Below are 24,219 nucleotides of genomic sequence, written 5' to 3'. Positions count from 1 at the left end.
ACCTAGGCCCATTGCAAGGGTGGCCTGGGTCACCCTCCCACACTTCTGCCACCCTGCTTAGGAAGGAGGGAGCTGTTTCGAAGTTCCCTGGTGTAATATGATGTATTGCTCTGGCTCTGCTCAGGAGGACTCTATGGCCCACCTAGTCAGTGAGCGTTAGCTAATACCTGTATTCTGTTTCTGTTGAGGTTTCACAGAGGCCTTTTTTGACCCTTCATTTTATAGGTAAGGCAGTGGAGGCACAACTACATGAAATGACCCGACAAATAAATGGATATAGAACCCAGGTTTCTGATTCCCAGGGTGGTGCTTTGTCCACGGTTGTACAGTGATCAGTGTCTACCTTTTCACACCAGTCCTCAGCTGAAGCCACCAGCTTACACCTTCCTTCCTAGTTCTCCCAAGAACAGAAAGTGACCCCGGATGTCGCTTGCTGTTCCTGGGAAGGCAGTTCTAGTGGTTAGCCATCCTGTTCACTCCTGGGGTGTGGCCTGGGGATGGTCCTGACATCCCTGGGCTCTTCCTGGACCTGATCAGCTAAAAGGAAATCTCCTGTGATGGTGCTCAGATACTTTTGGAACCTTGTCAGCCCTAATCCCATCTCCTAGTATTTAGTATTCAGCTACCCTTCACTGGGCAGTAATTCTGTGCCAGGTCTGATCTGGGCATTGGTGGTACTGAGAACACTTATTCCCTATCCTGTAGGCACAGTCTGGTGGAGGCAGCATGCAAGTAAAACAATGTTCCTTAAACTGTGGTTCCACACCTCCCTCCCTGAACATTAAAAGTGCAAGGGATACTTATTCAAAATGTAGATTCGTGGTCTCTGCATTCTAGACCCACTATTTCAGAATTTCTGGGGATTGGGCCCAAGAAACTGCATTTTAGCATGCTCCCTAAATGAAGCTCAGGTGCTCTGAGGTTTGACAGCTGTAGTAGAGAACCCAATGGTAACAGTGTACAGTCATATGTGATGGGAAGCATCAGGTACGTAGCAGTTTGCAGGAGCACTGATTCTGAGGGACACTAACTGGGTCTAGGAACAGCTACTGGCTGTCATGAGGGATGACTAGGAGCTAGCCATAGAGGGGTAGCAGTGAATCATTTCTCTAGCGATGTGAATCTTGCTCAATGTGTCCTGTCTATATAACTCAATATTACTGAAGTTTGCCTATAGCAGAATACACCTGGGTCATGCAGCATTGATGAGAGACTGGCTGGGCTGTCAGGCCCTCCTGCTACTTTATCTCTGCGTGTGACCCTCTTAGCTCCGAGGATTAACTCCTGTCCTCATTAAGCCTCACACTGTAGCCCCATTTTCAGATGAAACCTGTTTCTCTTCCAGTAAATGATTTCAGTTTGCAAAGTTTGCCCTCTAGAGGTTGCTTAGTGCCTGGGCCTGTGGACTCAGTTCGTGTGGTCCTGATGAGCTGGTTTCATCGTTATTACAAAGAAGTTAGGCTGTTAGGAGAGTGGGTTGGAAGGAGGAGAGGTAGACAGTCAAATGAGTCAGGGAAAACTATACTGTTTCAGAGTCATAGGGCTCCTACCAAGCATCTGGTCAGAAACCTCTCATTTTGGAGATCAAGAAACTGAGGTTCAAAAAGATGACATGAAGTACACAGTGACGCCACCAGACACAGCCTCCAACTCTAGGGACTACAATTCTGGATTCTTAGTGGTGCTTTTTCTGTTTTGCTGCACTGGATTGAAGCCTTTTCTAAATGTACCAAGAGGTCCTATTATTTAGAGAGATTCTGTATGAAATCCTTTAGCAATCAAATCATTCAATAGGGCTGATGGTTTAAATATATGTTTATGTGTTTTCCTAAAGCCCGGCAGACCTGGGTTTTAGAGCTTTGTATCACATGTTTTATGTTTGGAATTAAAATGAGACCATGTCTGTGAAGGCATTTTGATATGCATAATGCACTCTGCCAGTGTTTACCAAAACATGGTCTCCAGGTCAGCAGCATCAGCATCACCTGCAAGTGATTCTCCTGTCACATCCCAGGCCTGCTGTATTGGAAACTCTGGGGGTGGGGCCCAGCAGTTTGCATTTTAACAAGCCCTCCAGGTGATTCTGATGCATACTTAAGTTTGAGAACCGTTGCTTGCTTTGCATTAAGTAGGAGATCAGTCTCTGCAGCTTGTGGGAATAAGGCTTTAAATCTCTCCAATTTTAACTCTGTGAGATGGCGCTGGGGAGACGGGAATGAATGGACTAGTGTGACAAAGCTCAGGTGGGATGGGCAAGATCATTTCAAAGTTTTGACTTCTTGCTTGAAAAGCGAGGAAGGCTGGGTGCGGTGGGTCACGCCTGTAATCCCAGCACTTTGGGAGGCCTAGGCAGGTGGATCACAAGGTCACGAGTTCAAGACCAGCCTGCCTACATGGTGAAACCCCGTCTGTACTAAAGATTAAAACAAAAAAAAATTAGCCAGGCATGGTGGTGCACACCTGTAATCCCAGCTACTTGGGAGGCTGAGGCAGGAGAATCTCTTGAACCCGGGAGGTGGGGGTTGCAGTGAGCCGAGATCGCACCATTGCACTCCAACCTGGGTGACAGGGCGAGACTCCATCTCAAAATTAAAAAAAAGAAAAGGAAAGGCTGTGTGTGTGTGTGTGTGTGTGTGTGTGTGTAATGGCACCATCGCACTGTTTGAGTTGAGGAGCACATGCTGGGTGAGGCTCAACATGTTACCAGAAAGCAATATTTTCATGCCTCTCTTGATACGGCAATGCTCCCCTGTCTCATTCCTGTGTGCGCTTAGCCAGGCGACTGTTGATCGTCAATATTATGATATGTTTCTCCACTGTCCCGTTGTGCCCACTTTTTTCTTTTCTTTTTTTTTTTGGAGTTACTTACTAAATAAAAACGAAACACTATTTCTCAATAGACTTGAAGCTTCAGGATTTCCTGGTGGACAATGAAACCTTCTCTGGGTTCCTGTATCATAACCTGTCTCTCCCAAAGTCTACTGTGGACAAGATGCTGAGGGCTGATGTCATTTTCCACAAGGTAAGCTGACGCCTCCAGCTTCCTCAGTGGGGCTGATGGCAATTACGTTGTGCAGCTATTGGAAAGAAATGAATAAGCCCCTGTCCTCATAATGGTGGTGAAGGGGAGGGAGGTGGTTCGAATTCAACTTCACTTAATTTTACTTCCCTATTCAGGCAGGAATTGGCAGACCATCCAGGAGTGGAATATGCAACCTGGTGTCATGGGCCAGCTGGTTGAAATAAAATTGATTTCTGGCTTGTCACTTGGCATTTGTGATGACTTCCTCCTACAAGGGATATATTTTAAGTTGAGTTAAACTTAAAATAGTCACAGTTCTGAGACAATAACCATGGTTAAGGATTATTGATCTGGAGGAACTCTGTCTAAAAAATTGAAGACAGGAGACTTTAGATAAGGGTATATTTGGAGACTTTAAGAATGTTTTTTTTTTTTTTTTTTTTTTTTTTTTGAGATGGAGTCTCGCTCTGTCACCCAGGCTGGAATGCAGTGGCATGATCTTGGCTTATTGCAAGCTCCGCCTCCCGGGTTCATGCCGTTCTCCTGCCTCAGCCTCCTGAGTAGTTGGGACTACAGGCGCCCGCCACCAAGCCCAGCTAATTTTTTCTATTTTTTTGTAGAGACGGGGTTTCATTATGTTAGCCAGGATGGTCTCGATCTCCTGACCTTGTGATCTGCCCGCCTTGGCCTCCCAAAGTGCTGGGATTACAGGCATGAGCCACCGTGCCCGGCCGACTTTTAAGAATTTTATAAAATCAGGGCCAGATGCAGTGGCACTGAGTTGAGAACCGTTGCTTGCTTTGCATTAAATAGGAGATCAGTCCCTGCAGCTTGTGGGAATAAGGCTTTAAATCTCTCCAATTTTAGCTCTGTGAGACGGCACTGGGGAGACAGAAATGAATGGACTAGTGTCACAAAGCTCAGGTGGGATGGGCGAGATCACTTCAAAGGTCTATAATCCCACGTCTATAATCCCAGCACTTTGGGAAGCCAAGGGAGGCAGATCACTAGAGGTCAGGAGTTCGAGACCACCGTGGCCAACATGGGAAAACCCGTCTCTACTTAAAATACAAAAATTAGCTAAGCATGGTGGCATGCGCCTATAGTCCCAGCTACTTGTGAGGCTGAAGTACAGGAGAGTCATTTGAACCTGGGAGGCAGAGGTTGCAGTGAGCCAAGATCTTGTTGCGGCACTCCAGCCTGGGTGACAGAGCGAGACTCCATCTCAAAAAAAAAAAAAAAAAAAAGGAATTTTTATAAAATCAGGAAATAATATTAGTGTTTTTGTTGAATTTTAACTTTAGAATCATAGAAAACTTCCTCTGGCATCATTATTAGGCAGCTCTTGTGCAATGGGTAGCACCAGACCCAGCTTGCATGGTTATTGATTTTTCAGAGATACTTTTCGAGCATGTTCTCTGGCAGAAAGGGGAACTGCTTCCTCCCCTGTCTCATGTCTGCATACTAGCTTGTCTTTACAAGAAGCAGAAGTAGTGGAAATGTTTATTCTTGCAAATAACCTTTTTGCTTCACATGCTCTAGAATTTTTAAAATTAGAAAAATGTGCTTACTGCTTGCCCTTCTGAAACTAGGAAAATATGCCTTATGTTTACCAATTGTGTGGTCAGGAGAGGGGCCAAAGGCATCAGGCTTTTGAAAGTAGTTGCATTTAGCATAATTTCCATTGCCCTCTTCCAATTTCATATCTGTCACATCTAATTAGTTTAAAATAAGGGGCATCCTAAGCATGGAGATGGTCCTTGAATGGTCCTTGGAGTTTCTGTGTTGTCAGTATTCTTTTTTTTGAGCACACAAGACATTTATTGAAAAATTCTTGGGATCAGTACTTGTGTAAGGAAAGGAAAGGGAACAAAGCATGATTGGGCAGAGGCAGAAGATAACATCAACAAAGGCCCTCTGTTGTTAGTATTCTTTTTTTTTTTTTTTTTTTTGAATTGGAGTCTTGCTCTGTTGCCCAGGCTGGAGTGCCGTGGCATGATCTCAGCTCACTGCAACCTCCACCTCCCGGGTTCAAGTGATTCTCCTGCCTCAGCCTCCTGAGTAGCTGGGATTACAGGCATGTGCCACCACACCTGGCTAATTTTTGTATTTTTAGTAGAGACGGGGTTTCTCCATGTTGGTTGGCCAGGCTGGTCTTGAACTCCTGACCTCAGGTGATGGTCCGCCTCGGCCTCCCAAAGTGCTGGGATTACAGGCGTAAGCCCCTGCACCTGGCCTGTTGTCAGTATTCTTAAACACAGACGCTAACTGTAGGCTGACAGCCTAGCGGCAAGGACCAGTTAAAGAAACAAGTAGAACTGAAGTGTGCTTGAGTCTTGTGCTGACTCTGGCAGTCAGCAAAAACTTAATGGGAATCATGGTAGGCCAAATGCTGTGCTGTATTTCAGAAGCTACATGGGTTTTGAGAGGCTTTTGGTCCATCGCTTACCTTAGGTGGTTTTATAAGTACAGCAGCCTGCACCAATTTAAACTAACAGGGCAGTTAGTAATGGTATAATAAAGAGTCTGCATTGTTCATTCATTCAACAAATACTGGCTATAATGTTTCAGCACTGTAGATGCAAAGTGAGCACGATAAATAGGCTCTTCTTCTTTCAAAGCTTGTGGTCCATTAGACCATGTATGAAGAAGAATTGTTGAGGCCCAGAAAGGCAGTTAAGTAAAATATGACCAAGAAGAGGCTCTCTAGTGGGTTTGGTATAAAGAAAATATAAGAATGACTTAGAATTGGCCTCTCAATGAGATGATACGAGGCCTGGCTTTCTGGCACTCTGCTCTAGGGCAAGTAAAATGGAGAATTCCAAATTCTGAAATTGTTAGAACATAGTTCTGTGTCTTAGTTAAGTATCTATACTTACAGATAAACAGCATAAATGCTTTCTCCCCATATTTCAGCCCAATACTACTTAAAGACAACATAAATTGCAAAATAGTGAGGATGTTGTTCCTCTAATAAAAGTGGTTCCAGGAATTCAGACTCTGGATTCCTATTTGCCAAATCATGTGTCCCACTCTTAAGAAAATGAGTTGGACTCTGGATTTTTCTTTGCAAGAGGGACAAGAGTATGGGAGGTATTGAGTTAATGCAACCTGCAGGTTTTAAGTGTCCTGTCATTGTGCCTTGTGCTTTGACACATTCTGAGGTTCAGTAAAGAGACCTGATGCATTGGATTGTTGCAATGGTACCTGTTTTAAGATCTTCAAAGCTGTATCGATAAGAAGTTCTCCCAAAGACTTCAAGGACCCAGCTTCCGATCTTCATAATCCTGTTGTGCTTGTCTCTCTTTGCATGAAATGCCTCCAGGTATTTTTGCAAGGCTATCAGTTACATTTGACCAGTCTGTGCAACGGATCAAAATCAGAAGAGGTGATTCAACTTGGTGACCAAGAAGTTACCGAGCTTTGTGGCCTACCAAGGGAGAAACTGGCTGCAGCAGGGCAAGTACTTCATTCCAACGTGGACATCCTGAAGCCAATCCTGGTGAGTAGACTTGCTCAGTGGAGAAACTTCAAACACTAATACTTTTGGAATGTGAGGTTTTTCCTTGGACAACATGACTTTGTTTTGTAGAAAAGTATGGCTGGCTGGGAGTCTGTGATATAATTTAGTTCAGTGGTATTCCAAGTGTTCTTAGTGTTCTTTCAGACTTTTGGGCCATCTCCCAAAGGGTGAATGGGAGGAATAAGCTGGGTGTGGCTGAATTTAAGCCAAAAGTTTTTTGTGCTTATTTCCATCAGAGAAGACCTGCATTTTCATGTTTTTACTATTATAATACTAAGGAAGAGTTCTTTTGAAAACAGGTTCTTCATATTTAAAAAAATAAAGTCTTGAAACCATTGATGGGAAGATGGATATCTATTTATGTTTAAAAACCCATCATAAAGATGACATGGTGGGGCTGTCAACAGTTGGAAGGCCCTGGAATTAGATGAGACCACACTAATTAGCTTAATTAGTAATAAAATTGCAAGGAAAAAATCCAACAAAGTTTTTTCAGCCTAGGAAGCAATAGTTCAGAGAAGCACTCTGTGAGAATACCCATTCATTCTTAACCAAAAAATGCAGGTGAGCCTGAGCAGTTTGGCGTTCAGAGTGTTTTGTATAGTTCCAGAACAAATATGTCTCTAGGTGTTCTGAGAACTCTGGTGAAATTCCTCTCCTTACCCCAAACATCATAATTTAATATCCGAGATTCTGATTTTCCACTCACCAGCTAGATTCTCTGAAAACCAGAGGAAGATTCCTGGAGGAAGAATGTCTCTGGAAAGAGATGTTCCTTATTATAATAAAATGAAATTGTAATACTCTTGGATTGTGTATAGCACGAATTCTTTATAGAGAGTTGGTCTTCCCAGGGAATTAAGAATATTCGGTTTCTGGACCCTGTTGCCAGATCATACCCTAGAATGTGACCTTGGAAACATACCTCGGGATTCATACCCTTGATTGACAATCAAAAAGTTTTTGTATTGGCCAGGCGTGGTGGCTCATGCCTGTAATCCCAGTACTTTCAGAGTCCAAGGCGGGCAGATCACGTGAGGTCAGGAGTTCGAGACCAGCCTGGCCAACATGGTGAAACCCTGTCTCTACAAAAATACAAAAAATAGCCCGGCATGATGGCGGGTACCTGTAATTCCAGCTACTCGGGAGGCTGAGGCAGGAGAATTGCTTGAGCCTGGGAGGTGGAGGTTGCAGTGAGCTAAGATCCATCTCACTCTGTTGCCCAGGCTGGAGTGCAGTGGTGCCATCTCGACTCATTGCAACCTCTGCCTCAGGCTCAAGCGATTCTCATGCCTCAGCCTTTGAGTAGCTGGGACTACAGGCGCCTGCCACCACGCCAGCTATTTTTTGCATTTTTAGTAGAGATAGGGTTTCACTACGTTGCCCAGCTGGTCTCGAACTCCTGAGCTCAAGTGATTTGCCCACCTCGGCCTCCCAAAGTGTTGGGATTAAAGGCATGAGTCACTGTGCCCGGTCCCATGTTATAATTTAAATTAAGGTATATTTCTCTATAAGGATCTTTGCAATCCTAAGGAACTGGCCTAAAAAGTTAGGGAAGCTGACTTGTGCAGACGTTTGCAGCCTGTGGGTCTTTTTTGTGCTGCGAGTCATAGAGGGTCAAAGGTTATTATGAATGGTAAAAAAATTCATTACGAAACCATTTTCTTGGACTGTTTTGGGCTGCTTCACTACGCGACCGGAATGCTCACCCTTTCAGTTGGAATGATGGAAATTTTGGAAAAGATGGGTGTTGTTAGAAGACGTCATAATTTGTTCTGGTGCTGTGCCCATTCATTCCATTTGTGTTTACTCTTTAAACACCTATTGTGTACACAACCCAGTAAAATCCCTCCACTCCCGTAATGCCTGAATTACACTCATAGTAGAATGACTGTTTAGCCCTCATCATCTGACAGTTAACAGCTCACGTTTCAACCTGACAGTAGCTCTCTGGGAGGATTAGCAGCATGACAGAGTGCAGGGTAATGCACCTTCAGAACCATCAGCCACACTGCGTCCCATCCTGCTGTGTTGTGGTTGTGCCTTGTGGATCCATTGGTTTATGATCAAGTGTTGATTAAGGTGGCTGCTACCAGGTGATTTCTGCACATCGCTTGGGTTTGTGGAGCATCTCAGGTTCTGCTTCTACCCCTCTGCTGTTACCAAGAGACCTCTCTTCAAAATGGGGCTCTTGAGTTAGAATAGAATGAGTTATCAGGATTGTTTTGTGTAGAGATGATTTTTGAGGAAGCCTTTGGGATGAAATGACTTCCAAACATTTTGAAATGTGACTCTTACTTACTGAATTAAGCATGGCCTTAATTGGAATGCAGGGACTGATACTTGATTTATATTAAGCAGCCTTTTTCTATTGCTGTTTGGTTGTAATTTCAACATGTGTGACGGTAGATGGATGTGACATGTGGTAACTTGCACATGGGCAGTTAACTGCGCCAAGAACAGCAGCAGTAGCAGCAAGCAGATGCAAGGCCCAACATGACAGGGAGAGAAACTCTTCCTTCAATATGTGCTTCTGAACCAAAAGTGGAATTTCATAAGAGACATATTTTGAAACATATCTACTTCTTTTGTGTGTGTCTGTGTGTGTTTCCCTGTTTCCAGCCAAGGGTATTGTGACTTTCTCCTGGGCCTCTTTCAGAATCTGGGTGCTCTGGAAAGCAGTGTTTTGGCAACATGGGGAAAGTGTGGCAGTGTGGGAGGGTCTGCTGGATCTGGGTTTGAGTATCGCATTTGAATATTTTACTAGCGTTGACGTCGGATCAGTTATTTAGTCCCCGTAAGCCTCAGTTATCTCTTCTTCTACATTCACTTAATATATTTGACGCTTTGTTGTGATTATTGGTTATACATATGAAGAGCCTGGCATGGGGCCTGGCACACAATAGGTGCTCAATAAATAGAAGTTGATAATTTAATTGACGTGAGTAATAGAAATTATGTCCTTGAAAACAGTTGCTTCAAGATAGAAGTTTTCAGCCAGGCACAGTGGCTCACGTCTGTTGTAATCCCAGCACGTTGCAGGGGCTGAGATGGGTGGATCACTTGAGGCCAGGAGTTCAAGACCAGCCTGGTCAACATGGTGAAACCCCCTCTCTACTAAAAATACAAAAATTTGTCGGGCAGGCATGGTGGCACACACCTGTAATCCCAGCTACTCCAGAGGCTGAGATGCAAAAATCACTTGAACCCAGGAGGTGGAGATTGCAGTGAGCTGAGATCACTCCACTGCATTCCAGCCTGGGTGACAGAGTGAGACTGTCTCAAAAGAGATGGAAGTTTTCTTCTGTAGATTAGTGTTAGATCATACCAAGCAAAGTGGTCCTGGCGAATATTTCCATGAAAAACTGCATTCTGGCTCAGATATCATCAAGGCCTTTCACCCAAAGATTCTTATTTATGCCCTAGTCTGTACCTTGTGTGAAGATTAATACTGGATCTCAGAATGCTGTTGTGTTTTTAAAGTTCCCTGGGGTTAAGAGCAGTTTCCATTAGGTGTTCTCTGCTTTTTACTTAAAAATCTTACTCATGCATTGAGCAATATTTGTTGAGTTCTTATTATGTGTCAGGTATTTTCTGGGAGCTGGACTCAACTCAGAAGATACCCTTTTGATGAGAACAAAGGTAGGTGGATGTATGAAATATTATCTGTGGGATAAATGCGCTTAGTCATGCGGGAGACTTGTTACGGAGTGCTCATTGCATTTGTACTGTTGAGTTAACAACTTCTAGGAGGAGCTCAGGGCCACCTGGCAGGAGCTTCTATTGTCTTGCTGCTCAACAAGGTGTATTTGGCTATAGGGTGTGCTGGGCAGGTGAACTTTTCCTAACTTTCCCTTGGGTCCTTCCTAAAGCAGCATGTACCTTTCCCAGAGTGAGGACAGGGCCACTCTTCTGTCCCACAGAAACCTCCAATCTGTTTTGGACTGCAGGAAGGAGCCATAGTAGTGGACTAGCAATTTTGGCCAGAGAGGTTGATTTACTTCTGTTGTCAGGGTCCTCACTGATTGTATTTTTAATTTTTTTTTTTATTTTTACTGTAACAAGTCACCAAATACTTAGCATTTTATAACCACATAAATTTATTATTTCACAAGGCCAGAAGTCTGGGTACAGCAGAGCGTACCTAGGTCTACTTCTTAGAGTCTCACAGGGCTGATATCAAGGTGTTTGTGGGGCTGTGTTTTTTAGGGGGGCTCTGAAGATGAATCTGCTTTGGAGCTTATCCAGGATATCAGCTGAATTCAGTCCCCTGCAGTTGTAGGACTGAAGTCCATTTCTTTGCTGGCTGTCAGCAGGGACTGGTTTTTGCTCCTAAAGGTTGCCGTCATTCCTTCTTACGCTTTTCGTGTGACCCCTCTCCCACAAGTGGGTTGAATGTCTCTCACACTTTAAATCTCTGACGCCTCCTGTCTCATCTGAACTGTCTCCAGTCATAGAAAGTTCTTTACTTTTAAGGGCTCAGGTGTTCAGTTTGGCCCCATTCACATAATCCGGAATAATCTCCTTATTTTGAGGTTCATAACTTTAATTACATCTACACAGTACATTTGCCATGAAATGTGCATATTCACAGACTCCAGAATTCGGGTGTGGACATCTTTGCGGGGGATATTCAGCCTGCTACAGCTTTCTTGCCTGGAAGGAATAGTTTAGCATGTATTTGAAGTGTTCCCTCAGTGCCTTTGGCTTTTATTGACCCCTCTGCAGCTGTCCACTTTCTCTTGCCCATATTCAGAAAGTGACTGTAAAGCATAATAAGCGTTACCTATTAGAGTTTTTAATGTACAAACCACACAGAGGTGACTTTGGGAGCAGAACATCTCTGAACAAGGTATGAGACATTCATCGAAAAAATCCATCAAATGTTTATTGTATGTCGGCTTTATACCAGCCGTGTTCTAGGCACTGAAGTTCAACCACGAACAAGGCAGATGTGATGCACTTGGAGCTTTCATTCTAGTGGACACTGAGAACCAGGCTGAAGGCTGAGTCTGGGAATTCGAGGAATTCTTCGTAGGTCCTGGGTCTGCAGAGTGAGAACTGTCCTCTCGTTCCAGTTTCACTGATGACCTCTCGACCAGCTCCCTCAAGGCAGTCTTTGCCAACGTGGACACTGTGGGCTGTAGTGGGAGGAATGTTGGGTTGAATGAGCTAGATTTGGGCTCTATCCTTGACTCACCATTGCCTCAGTGATGTGAAAATGGTGTGTGCTCCTTAAGGTTGGAAGTCCGGGCATGCAGATTTATCTCCATCTCAGTAACGTGGGGGAAAAAAGGAAATTGTTTTCATGGAACCAGTGGTTCCACAGAAACTGTCCACGTGTTTTCCAGTGTGCCCAGCACATTCCCACCAAGGTGGATCTTGTTTCATGAGAGAAGGTGGTAAAGTGAGGGTGCCCTGAGGCTCCCAGAAGACAAGTAATGTCACAGCTGGGCTGTGTATAGATCGAAGAAGCAGATGGATAAGGAGTGAACAAAGTCATCCTTGTCTTGAGGGGTCTTTATTTAGCTTCCTCTTGACTGTTAGACAAGGACCCAGAATACAGATGGGGCTCGTTGCTACCTTCAGCCTCATGGCGTTTTAGGGCTAGATACTTCAACTTGTTACATGCAGTCCTTAAAGCGTCTCTGTGGGTTTTTGCAGGAGAGAACACCTGCTCTTCGTGTTCTCCTGTCTGGAACCCAGACATTGTCGGAAAGTATCAGATTTTGTTTGGCTTTGTGTGATTTTACTGCCCACCTGTTTACTTACTTTCTCCCAGCAAGCAGCCGCAATCCTCATCGGTTGGTCATTGGTGGAATGACACACTGTGTAGATTTACTCTTCAGACTCTGTGTTCACCTAATTCTTATGGGAAAAGAAGAGCGCTAGCTGGTAGATATAGCAATGTGTTAATATGACTGCTCAACTCCATTTATACAGACATTTTCACCGCAGTTATACTATTTCTTCATTGAAAATTGTTGCCATATCTAAGATACAGGTTTAATTTTTTCCTCTGAATTATGTGGTAGTAGATGTATTTATGTTTAGAAACAGCAAAAAATGAAGTGTTTGGATGCCTTAAACACATCTAATTTAAAAGTTAATATTTAGCTTGTTGAATTATTTATTAAAAGATTAGAATGTTCCTTAGAAAAGTAGTTTTATGATTTCCTATTTCAATAAAAAATATTAAAATGTTTCCCAGAGGAAATCTTTACTGTCATAGAAATCACCAGAAGGAGATAGCGATGACTTCTGGGTGGTGACAGTCTTTGATTTGTGGTTTACTTGTTTTCAGTTTGAACTTAAACATACTAATCCCAGCCTGAGTTGGATTTTGCATGTGGGCAAAGTGAAGTAGAGATTTGTGTCTACTTTATGAAGACATTTAAAGGACATTTGAAATGTTTCAGTGAACACATTGTAACATGCGTTCCCAGGAGGAAAACAAAATTGTGTATTGTGTTGAAAATATTATTCCAATGTATGTATACCCACTTCTCATTTTGTCAGAGAATTCCTGAAAAATTGGAATGTACATGAGATTTTTATAAATTGAAAATATTTTCAGTTGCATTTTAATTGCACAGATGTGTTTTCTACTTCTATTTGGCTGTGCCTCCTAATGCATTAGTAATATTATCTTCCAGTGTTCATTTTGTGCAGTGATAATGGATTAACAAACACATTCATTCACTTAGCAAACGTTTATTGAGCCCTAATCAGTGCCATGCTCCAGGCCAGGGAGGCAGTCATGTGCAAGGTCCAGTCCTCTCTTTTTCTGTCCTGGTTGGGGAATGGGTGGGACAGACCAGGAAAGGAGCAGCTGCTGTATGGAGCAGGAGACCCTCGGCTGGGTGCGATATAGGCCTTGATGGGGCCTCCTGCTGCGGTCTTTCCAGTCAGAAAAGAAGCATCCTCTAAATGGGGACCTAAAGAATGGATGTCAGCCAAGTAAAGAACAGGGAGTAGAATGTTCCTGGTAGAGGACATAGTATATGCATTGGTCCATAGAGGAGAGGGAAGAGATGGTGGCATTTAGGGGAACTGTACCTAATCGAGATAGTTCAGCATGGAGCAGATATAGCTGTGGGGAGTTTGATGAGAGAAGGAATGATGAAATATGATGCTGCGGAGGTGGGCAAAGATCGGCTGAGGCAGGTCTTTCTTCACAAGCCATGTGAGGATATAGGCCTCATTCTTAGAGCAAGGGGAGCCATTAAAGGCTCCACAGGCTGAGTGACTTGATGAGGTGAATACGAAACAGAGCATTTCTGTGAATGTTAATGGCCTTTGGAGCAGAACTCACATTACTCCATCTTTTGGAGTAACTCACATTACTCCATGACTCATGCACTTCTCCCTTCTTTTTCATTTTTCTTCTAGAAACACTTACTGGGTATCTAATTGTTAAGTGCCCAGAACTGTGCTACATACTGAGTTGAAATAAGACACCATCTCAAAGATTAAAGCCAAATTGACTTTGCCAGCTTATAGCTTTTAAACAATTTTTCAGTCCTTCTCGACTTAACTCATAAGCTAATGAGGATGGAAAGAATATAATGAAGCCATCTCTTAGACCTAGAAAGAATGGGGCACAACAGCCTTTGTCTTTCTGGGGCCAGAGTCGCCGAACGTCATGCTTTTAGGAAACGTTGTATGTTGTGACTAACACATTTTGCGGAAGTGGGTGGGAGCTTTCAAATAATAACAATAAGCATTTGTGCATTCTTCCTGTAATGACATTACAGTTAGGATCTAACTGTAATGAGTTATGATCTGAAAATATTGAGTCATACATGAACTCCTGTTAGCTTAACTCAGAAAATATAGTCCCTCACTAAAGGTTTTATTTTCCTTCATTTTCCCATTTCCTTTACTTCGTATAAGAAAGTCATTTGCCTCCTGGGTGCAGTGGAGACCTGTACGAGTCCATAGCCAAGAGAATGTTTTTGGTTAGAAAAATAATAGTAGGAATTCCAAGCTGTGAATTGCTTACTGAAGCTCTTTGGAAATAGGATTTGGCAAGTAAGCATGAGCAGGAGACCACAGTTAATAGTAGGTGCAGACACATGATTCTCAGGCTGTATTTTGTGGTCTAGTTTCAAGGCATGAATTCTTTGCTGGGGTTAATTTTATTCAAGGAAGTTATCTGTCTGTTAGATCTGATATGTGCTCAGGCCAACATAGATTCTTTACCCTTCCTTTCTTCCTGCTGAACTATCCTTCCTCTTTTATCTTTTCATTGAATTAAAAAGAAAATTATGAAATAGTTTCAACATGAAAAAAGGTACAGAGAATAACATAAAGAACACTTCTGGCCAGGCGTGGTGGCTCATGCTTGCAGTCCCAGCACTTTGGGAGGCCGAGGCAGGCAGATCACTTGAGGTCAGGAGTTGGAGACCAGCCTGGCCAACATGGTGAAACACTGCCTCTACCAAAAATACAAAAATTAGCCAGGCATGGTGCATGCACCTGTAATCCCAGCTACTTGAGAGACTGAGGCAGGAGAATTGCTTGAATCTGGGAGGGGGAGGTTGCAGTGAACTGAGATCACACCACTGCACTCTAGCCTGGGTGACAGAGTGAGACTCCATCTCAAAACAAACAAACAAAAACACTCCTGTACCATCATCCATCATTTTGCCATGCTGACTCCAGGTTCTATTTAAGAAATAAAACATTACAGGTACAGCTGATGCCACCTCTGTTTCCCTAGCTCTTTCTTCAAAGATAACTCCTGTCTTGCAGTTGGATGTTTTAATCCTCTATATCATGTATACTTACATTCGATGAATAACACTATTTGGTACTGGCCTAAATGTGTTCACATTGTGTAAGTGTGCATAGTGGCCTGCCACTTCATTCGGAATTATGTTCTTGAGATTTATCAGTGTTGATACATGTGGAATCTGGTTAATTTTTGCCGTAATATTCTATTTTTATACTAAACTTTTAAAAATTCATGCTTCTAGTCTTTGGCTTATTTTTTCAGGTTATGGTATGTTTTGTTGCACAGAAAAGTAAAATTAAGTCATGAGCAAAATATCTGGGTAATCCAAGCTTTCAACTTGATGCTAAATTTGAATTGTGTGTATTTTGTGAACCCTGTGATGTCAATCTATGCCTGATTGTGTAACTCTAACCAATATTCTTTTGAAAATGGAAATTTGTATTGACTACAGATTGCCAATATTATTAGTGAATACTGAGCACTTAATCTCAAATAAAGAACTAATTTAAAAAGGATTCTAACAATGGCATTGACTGTTCCACCTTATTACTTATGGGTGGGTTGAGCCAACGTTTCTGTTAGAGACCAAAACCAAAAACAGTCAAGTCAAACAAGCAATCAAACCCAACATACAGACTACTGATAAGGAGGTCATATCATAAGATATGGCATTGAATTGGTGTCTGCTAATGTAAAGGTCTGATGCCCACAGCAAATTTAACAGGGACCTATGTTTACATCCATGGTCAACTACATTCCTGGGTTAAATAGTCAGGCTGTAGGCCCTGCTGTGTGCCTGGAGTTTTGCTGAAGTGTGGGGCTTTTAAGACAAGAAGAATAAACTTGCTCCAGAGTTTGCTCCAGAGTTAAGAAATGTAAACTAAAAATCCTAAAGATGTTGGAAAAACTGTTGCCCTTGAAGATTTAAATTTATTCAGATGGAGAAGACATGTTGTAAAAACAACAGACCCATTCACTGATTTGTACCCTTCAGGAGACAGATGACTGGTAATGGTGGCAATGGGTGAATGTTGGGTTTGGGGTTTTTAGAAACATCTGCACTTGGTGACTACTGTATCTAATTGGTGTGATAAACCTGGCACCCCATGTGTTTGGCACCATCTTGGATCCTACTCAGGGCCAGGTGAACTGAGTGGCCTCTTCACTACTTCAGAGTCTGAAGCAGATTATAGTATGTGGACCAGACACAGAATGTACCACCAAGCACATTGGCGCAAAGTGTACTGGGAAGGGAGACTTTGTGAACGTGGTGCTGGTTCTCAAACCTCAGCGCTCAAAAGGATCTCCTGAGGATTCCTGGATCACACTCTTAAACTTCTCATCCAGTAGGTCTCAGGTGGCTGAGAATCTGCATTTTTTTTTTTTTTTCCTGAGACCGAGTCTCACTCTGATGCCCAGGCTGGAGTGTATTGGCGCCATCTTGGCTCACTGCAACCTCCACCTCCCAGGTTCAAGCAGTTTTCCTGCCTCAGCCTGCCTAGTAGCTGGGATTACAAGCGCATGCCACCACGCCCAGCTAATTTTTATACTTCTAGTAGAGAGGGGGTTTTGCCATGTTGGCCAGGCTGGTCTTGAACTCCTGACCTCAGGTGATCCACCCACTTTGGCTTCCCAAAGTGCTGGGATTAAAGGCGTGAGCCACCATACCCAGCCTGAATCTGCATATTTAACAAGCACCACAGGTGATTCTGATACAGTCGCTCCCCAAACCTCATGGTGTTAGTGAATCCCAGTCATTCACAACTCTGCCATGATTTTGGTCATAGTCAAGTGCAGCTGGTACCATTTTTAGTTAATATATTTTTAAAATAAAGTCACTTCTTTTGGATAATTAAATTTAATTACAAGGGAAGCTATACCACTGCTGTAAAAACATCACCTGCTTTAAAGAGAAGGTGCATAATGAATATACATTAAGATAAAAATGTGTACGTCTGTGTGTGTGCACATACAAGCATACACATATCTACCATAGGGAATGAGTTTTCCTTCAGGTTTTTCAACTTAAATGTCAACTTTGAGGTCAGTTAATATGTGTAAGATATATGTGTGTATATATGTCTATACATATAAGCCTATACATAAATACATACATGAATACATATAGTATATCTATACACAACCTATTATGCATATCATGTATATTTCATCCACTTAGTATTATCTTTTATTTTGCAGTTTGGCAAATGCTCAGTAAAAGAAAAGGGTTAGAAGGGGAGAAAGACATTTTATCCCAAGCCTTCAGGAATTAGGATGAGGATGTCTTCACCTTGCGGTAAGGAGTAATTATACTATTAGAGACAGCACATTGGAGTGTGGCTGATGTGCTGTGTGATGGTAGTTGTAGTCTCTGCCTAGCAGAGGAAGGACATTTCAATAGAAGAAAAAGTTCAAGACCTTGCCGAGAAACAGAGAAAGGATTTTTGTCTTTTTAAGAACTTGAAAACCCTGTTTGCAGACAAAAGCCCTCCAGTTTTGGCAGTAAACTTTCATGCAAGGGAAGAAAAAGTCAGGGGATGACATTGTTGACAATTGTGAGCACTTACCATGCGCCAGGCACTGTGCGAGGGGCTTTGTACATATCCTCTAGTTTTAGTGCTCATAAAAACTCTGTGATATGTGCACAGCATTTTAAACTTTGCTGTATAGTTGAGAAAATGGAAGGATGGGGAATTTGAGTCATTTGCCCAGGGTTCTATAGCTACCCCAGGTTCCCATGACTGGAGAATTGGGGCACAGGGTGGCAGGGGAGAGTGAGTGACAAGAATCCTAAGAATCTTATCTCCATTCAGTCTTTATAAAAGAAGTGGATTAACTACCACATTTTGTTTTTACTTAAATTTACATTACGTCAGTCGGGCATTTCTTGTTTTGTCCTGGGTTTGTTTTGTTTTTGCTACACAATCTTGAACATCTGTCATCTTGTAGGCCTAATGTTAAACACAAAAACACTTTACCTCCTATAGCTTTCAATTAAGATCTCTCAGTTTGTGTTTGTAATAGTTTTTCAGGCAAGTTCTCCGTAGGTTCGGCTTCTAGTGTGTTAACCTTTAGTTATAAAGTGAACCCAGAGAGAGAAAGTAGAAACAAAACACCTCACCTGTTTTTTGCTCATGAATTACTTTCTATGGAAGGAACAATCATGAACACCTCTGTGTATCACAGAGGTCTACATGAGTCTGGCATTTAAGGGAGACCACGTGGGTCCCTTTGAGGACTGTGAATGTGGGAATACTGGGACTCTGGTGAAGAACCCGTTCCAGAAGAGATGAATCAGCTGGACAAGTTCTTTCATAGAACCTTTAGGCAGGTTTTCTCAGAAATGCACATTCAGGATTATGCTTGATCAGAATGATACTCAATCCCTTCTGCATTTGGAGTTCTCTTTAAAAGAAAACATCCCAGGCTGCTATTTCTCAAGAGATAGTGAGTCCCAACCACTTCTAGACATTTTCTTGTGTAGTCTACATTATAATTTCACAGCAGTCTCTGATACTACAAATGTCAAGATAGCCCAACCTTCTCTAAACTTCAGAGATGTCTGATATGATATTGAATAAAACAATGCTCATAGAAACATCAAGAAAGGTGGATTTTCCCTGGATACTTTTTTCCTACTTGACAAATAAGAATGATGAAACTGACTCATCTTTTTCTCTTTGGAAGCCTGAACGCTCACAACCCAACTTGAGGCTCCTCAGCTATAGCAATTCTGACTTCATAGTCTGTAAATTATTGTTCTTTTTTTTCTTTAGCTTATGCTTTCTGCCCTAATTTATCTTTTCCGTGTTCTAATGAATTATTGTCCTGTATCTGCTATGCAGTTAGGTGACATATAACAGCAATTAAATAGATGAATTGGTACATACAAAGATTTGACTAAAACTCGGTGTAAAACTAAGTGTTTTACGTTAAATTTCCAGTGTTAGAAACAGTGCTGACTTGAACAGAGTGACAGAATTCCATCTTTCCCTATTTTTGACAGCTTTAAACTTTATAGTTCCTTCCTTTCTTGTGAGCCATCATTAACTTGTTTCTCAAAGCCATTCCCGTATTACTCATCTTGTGGACTCAGACAGATTTGGGAATTTGCGGTCAGAGTTGTATTGGACACATCCCCCCAGCCCACATGAGATCCTTTTTATCTATTACATATTAACTAATTTTAAGTACAATATTCCTGCTTCGTTTAAAACCATTAATCAAACAATGAGTTTGAAAATAAACACAATGCAAACTTACAGTTAGAAATAACTGTAGTGTCTTTAGTTTTGGTTAGGAGTTGGTTACTTGTTTGTTAAACTCAAGATTGTGAACAGTTTTAATTCACTTGTTTATTTCCAATAGAGATTTCAGGTTTACATTTGAACTCAAAAACAGTTTTCTTTCTCATTACAGAGAGGACTAAACTCTTCATCTCCCCTCCCGAGCAAGGAGCTGGCTGAAGCCACAAAAACATTGCTGCATAGTCTTGGGACTCTGGCCCAGGAGGTAAGTTGCATCTTTCCAGTACCAGAAAGCAGACCGTTCGCTGTATCATTTTTTTCATTTCCTGAGTTTGGCAAGAGGTCCTTTGGATTTGAATATCACATGGGATGTAATATCAATTTTCAAAGTATAAGTGATGTAGAAAATAATGTTTTGATTTCCTTATTTTAGAAATGAAGCAACCAAAACGCATAGATGTCTCAGAGCTAGTTAGTGGCTAACAGCTGGATATCTAGGTTAGAACCTTCTCCCTTTTTTCTCTTTGCCCCTAGGTAATCATACATTTGTAAAGAGGAGAATTATCTCTGTCACCGCCCATGCACTGCTTTTGTCTGACCAGCAACTTCTTCATATTGCTTCTTCAGTAGCAAGGCCAATCATTTTACCAACACACATGCTTGCTAACTAACAGGAATAACATGGTGCCCCTATTTCAGCCCTTTCCCTTGTAGGCATCTGGCTTCTGAGGTTCAACTGTGGGAATATGATCTCTTAATGAACGTTAAGTTGAGTTTGCCTTTTAGGTCCACATGTTGACAAATATATCAGAGTAATCTGTAATCTCTGTTCTAGGATCAGAGGGCCTGTAGGCACTTGTAAAAGCAGTTAGCTCTGACTCACAGTCAGTGCACACTCCACTTTTCTGACTCCCAGCCTTGTTTCAAATTAGACTTGGAAGCGAGGAACTGTCTGGTGTCCCCCTGCATAAGAAGCTGAGCCAGGGGGCAGTGGTCACAAACAATACAGACTTAAACTTATAGGATATTGGAAAATAATAATTTGTGGGGAAAATGTCTCAGACTTGGTCCACCCTTATTTTTAGCTGCTTCTCTAATTCATTTTTCCTTTCTTGGTGCTTGTATCTAACCTACCCATTTTTTGGTGCTTGCATCATTTTTTCAAATATCAAAATGAACTTTCTGTTTTCTAACAGTGAAAGTATTGCCTGTTCATTGTGGAAAATGCAGAACACTTGGAAAATACCAAAAATGCTGAGATTAAACACTATTGACCCCTTAGTGTATTTCTTCCTATCCTTTTCTATTTTCTTTCTTTGATTTCTGCTCACGTGTTTCTGACTGACGAGGTTTGACTTTTGGGTTCCCTTTCCAGAGGAGAAGCCTTCTTTCAGCTTGCCATTTGTTACCCTGGTTATGAAGGCTTGTGACCTTTTTTACTAGGTAGAGAAGCTGGACCAACTAGGGTTTTTCCAGGGGGAGTATGAGAAGGATAAACTGTTTTGCAAGTCCGTAGCTATTTCTCTAGGGCCCTGTTAGCTGACATTGACATGCCTTGCCTTGCTCTGCAGATCCCCTCCCAGCCCTCTGTCCCTTGTTCATTTCTGGCCTTAGAGAAAGCAAAGCAGAGGCTGTAACACAGGAGGATGCCTCTAAACTCAGGGTTTGGTTACAGCTGTTTTTACTTATATCACTGGCCCTGTTTTTTTTTTTTTTTTTCTGGCATTAAAAAAAAAACTTGGAAGCAGGTGATGTCCCCATTGCTGATGTGCTGGAGACTCTCCAAGTGAACAATATACATTTTTCTTGGCAGCTGCTTCTTGTGCCCTGCTTGCTCCTGGTCCAGGACAAGCAAGGACCATCTGCTTCTTTCAATAGAACACCTCCAAGTCCCTTTGATCACAAGTTACTCGTTGTCTAACTTGCTATTTCTGTGAGACAAATGGGAGAAGATCAGTAAATGCCCTTGTTTGTCCGGTCAGTGTGTGGAAAGTTGATAATTTTGACCAAAGCACAACCCTTGAAAGGAAAAGAAAAAGGGAGTGAATGTCTTCTGAGGAGCTGCCTTGGTTTAGGCAGTGTCGCCCATTTCCCTGTATACTCCACATGACAAACCTGAGTAGGTCTCATTGTGTCCATTTTGCAGATGGCACCAAGGCTCAGAAAAGTTAGGCAACTTTTCCAGTCACCCAGTGAGTTAATTGACAGAACTGGGATTTGAACCCAGAATTGTTGGATTCCAAAGCCTGTGTTGTTGCCTGCCTCGTGAAAAACTCCAGTAGGAACTGGAATAGAAAGGAGACCCTTCCAAGAAAGAAAATATGCACTAGCAGAACCTGGAAATTGGGAGGAAATGAGGACTTGAGGAATAAGATGAATGAAAGCTGACATGAGTTTCACATCTGGGTGATGGGACGGGAGGACAGGGAGGCAGCATCTCAGATGTCCACCCAGCACCGACCAGCTGCCTGGCATTGCTAGGTGTTGGGGACTTAGCAGTGAACACACTAACTTCTCTGCTCTCTTGGGGCACATATGGAGTGAGAGACAGAAACAAACAGGTCAGTGTACAATGCCACAGGAGGGATATATGCAGTGAAGAAAAAGCAGGGTAAGGGGTATAGAGCATGAGAAGGTGCTATTTTAAAGGGGGTGATTAGGGAAGCCCTCTTGTGACAGTTGAACCTGAAGGAGATGACAGCATGTCTGTGGAGAGGGAGGGAAACTCCAAGCAGGAAGAATGGCAGATACAAAGACATTGATGCTAGAGCGTGCCTAAGGAATGTGTTTAAGGACAAGGGAAAGTGAGCAAGTGGTGCGGGGAGGAGAGGAGCTCAGAGCAGGAGGAGGTGAGTTCCATACAGTCCTGGCAAGACTTTGGATTCCTGCTGGGTGAGATGGGAATCCAGTGGAGGGTTTGAGGGAGGGGGACATGATGTGATCTAGAGTTTAGACTGTTTACACTCTGGTTGTTGGATTGAGAAGAGACTGGGATGGGGGAACGGGAGGACAAAGGACACTGTGCTGGATTGAGAAAGCAGTAAGTCAGTTTCATTCATTCACTCAACTGATGATGTTCAAACACCACCATTATCTGTGGGCTAAAGGATGAAGAGCCATCCCTCCCTGAGAGTCAGGGAGCCCTTCCCAGATAAAGTCTGGAGTGTGAGCTGAGATGTAGGAGAAAGAGCAAGAGTTTGCCCCTAAAACAGGTGCTGGGAAGAGCCAATGGTTTGGAATAACTCAGTAATTTATGGTGCTTCTTTAGAAAGATTTGCTGGCTTTATGTGGGAAGAAATTTGTTTATTTGATTGGGGAGTGGTGGGATGGTGGTGAGGCTGCCTTTGGAAAGAGAAGTGAGTGCTTTGACTCACTATTGTTTAAAAATCTCTATGGCTGTTACAGGTTATGAAAAGATAAAGTTGGGAAAAGCTCTCCACGTCACCTAACTGGGTTCTTGTGGAGTGTGCTAGATGCCCCCTCTCTGGAGAAAAAAAAATCCTTTTTCTCCACCTCTGACTCGCCTCTGGAGAGCCTAGTTCCCATCGGGAGGCAGAAGGGGCAAAGCTTAGGACCTAGAGAGTGCTGGACCACACCACTTACAGGAACCAGCAGGCTGTGAGGTCGAAAGCTAGGCACATAGAGCTTTCCAGGCTGGGTGCAGGGCCTCGTGGCCCCTCCCCTCTGTGCTCTATAGCTCAGTCTTCCCAGGCGGTGTGAACATGCAGTGACATTTCAAGGAATGCAGGGATTTATTAATGATTTATTGTGAAATGTTTGGAAATACAAAGTGCTCTATAAATATTTCATAATAGCATTGGGGCCGAGAACTCCACAAAGTGCCGGAATACATTTGTATGTAAGACAGAGCACCGCCGCCCGGCTCATTGATGTTTGTTGAGTGGCAGTCACAGACGCACCCCTGGCTGCCTGCGGTTTCTGACTCACCCTGTTGGAGCTGTTCTCTGCAGGGCACCCTCATGTGTGGCATAGGATTTATGCCTCATCACACACTGTTTTAGCTTTCTTGTCTTGATGATGAATAGAGGGCAGTGTCCAGACCATGGTATAAGCATCTACTGCTCCCCAAGTCTGCCAAAACCAAGCCAAGTTGTGTCTCAGCGAGCTCTGTGAAAGATGGAGAAGTTGAGCACTCAGAGACACGGTGTGACCTTTCAAAGACTGTAAGCTGACGAGGGATGTAGCTAGGGTTCATACTCGAGTTTTTCTTTTTTTTTTTTTTTTTTTTCTTTCTTTCTTGTTTTTGAGATGGAGTCTTGCTGTTGCCACCCAGGCTGGAGTGTAGTGGCGCTCTGCTCACTGCATCGTCTGCCTCCTGGATTCAAGTGATTCTCCTGCCTCAGCCTCCCTAGTAGCTGGGATTACAAGCACATGCCACCACACCCAGCTAATTTTTGTATTTTTAGTAGAGAGGGGGTTTTGCCATGTTGGCCGGGCTGGTCTTGAATTCCTGACCTCAGGTGATCCACCCTCTTCAGCCTCCCAAAGTGCTGGGATTACAGGTGTGAGCCACCACGCCTGGCCTAGACTCGAGTTTTTCATCTTATGCTTTTTCATTGCCTGACACTTTACTGAGACCGAGATAGGGAACTTCACATACAGTACCTTTTCTCCCAAGGGGGACAGGGCTACTCAATTTCCACACTGGAGTTCGAGGAGTTTTAGA

The 24,219-nt window shown here is 42.9% G+C and overlaps 1 protein-coding gene across 2 annotated transcripts in view; it reads left to right on the top strand.

The window, feature by feature from the left end:
* LOC105481013 (ATP binding cassette subfamily A member 1) overlaps positions 1–24,219 on the top strand; it is a 145,914-nt gene that overhangs the window by 63,123 nt on the left and 58,572 nt on the right. For both annotated transcript variants that reach the window (XM_011740258.3, XM_011740259.3), the window contains exons 6-8: positions 2,901–3,022; positions 6,348–6,524; positions 19,705–19,797. In XM_011740258.3, the coding sequence (XP_011738560.2) occupies positions 2,901–3,022; positions 6,348–6,524; positions 19,705–19,797 (392 nt within the window). The remainder of the gene's footprint in view (positions 1–2,900; positions 3,023–6,347; positions 6,525–19,704; positions 19,798–24,219) is intronic.

The sequence above is a fragment of the Macaca nemestrina genome, chromosome 14, assembly GCF_043159975.1.
Source record: "Macaca nemestrina isolate mMacNem1 chromosome 14, mMacNem.hap1, whole genome shotgun sequence".
Lineage (NCBI taxonomy): Eukaryota > Metazoa > Chordata > Mammalia > Primates > Cercopithecidae > Macaca > Macaca nemestrina.
The sequence above is the reverse complement of the archived record's forward strand: the minus strand, read 5'-3'. Positions and strand labels throughout refer to the sequence as shown.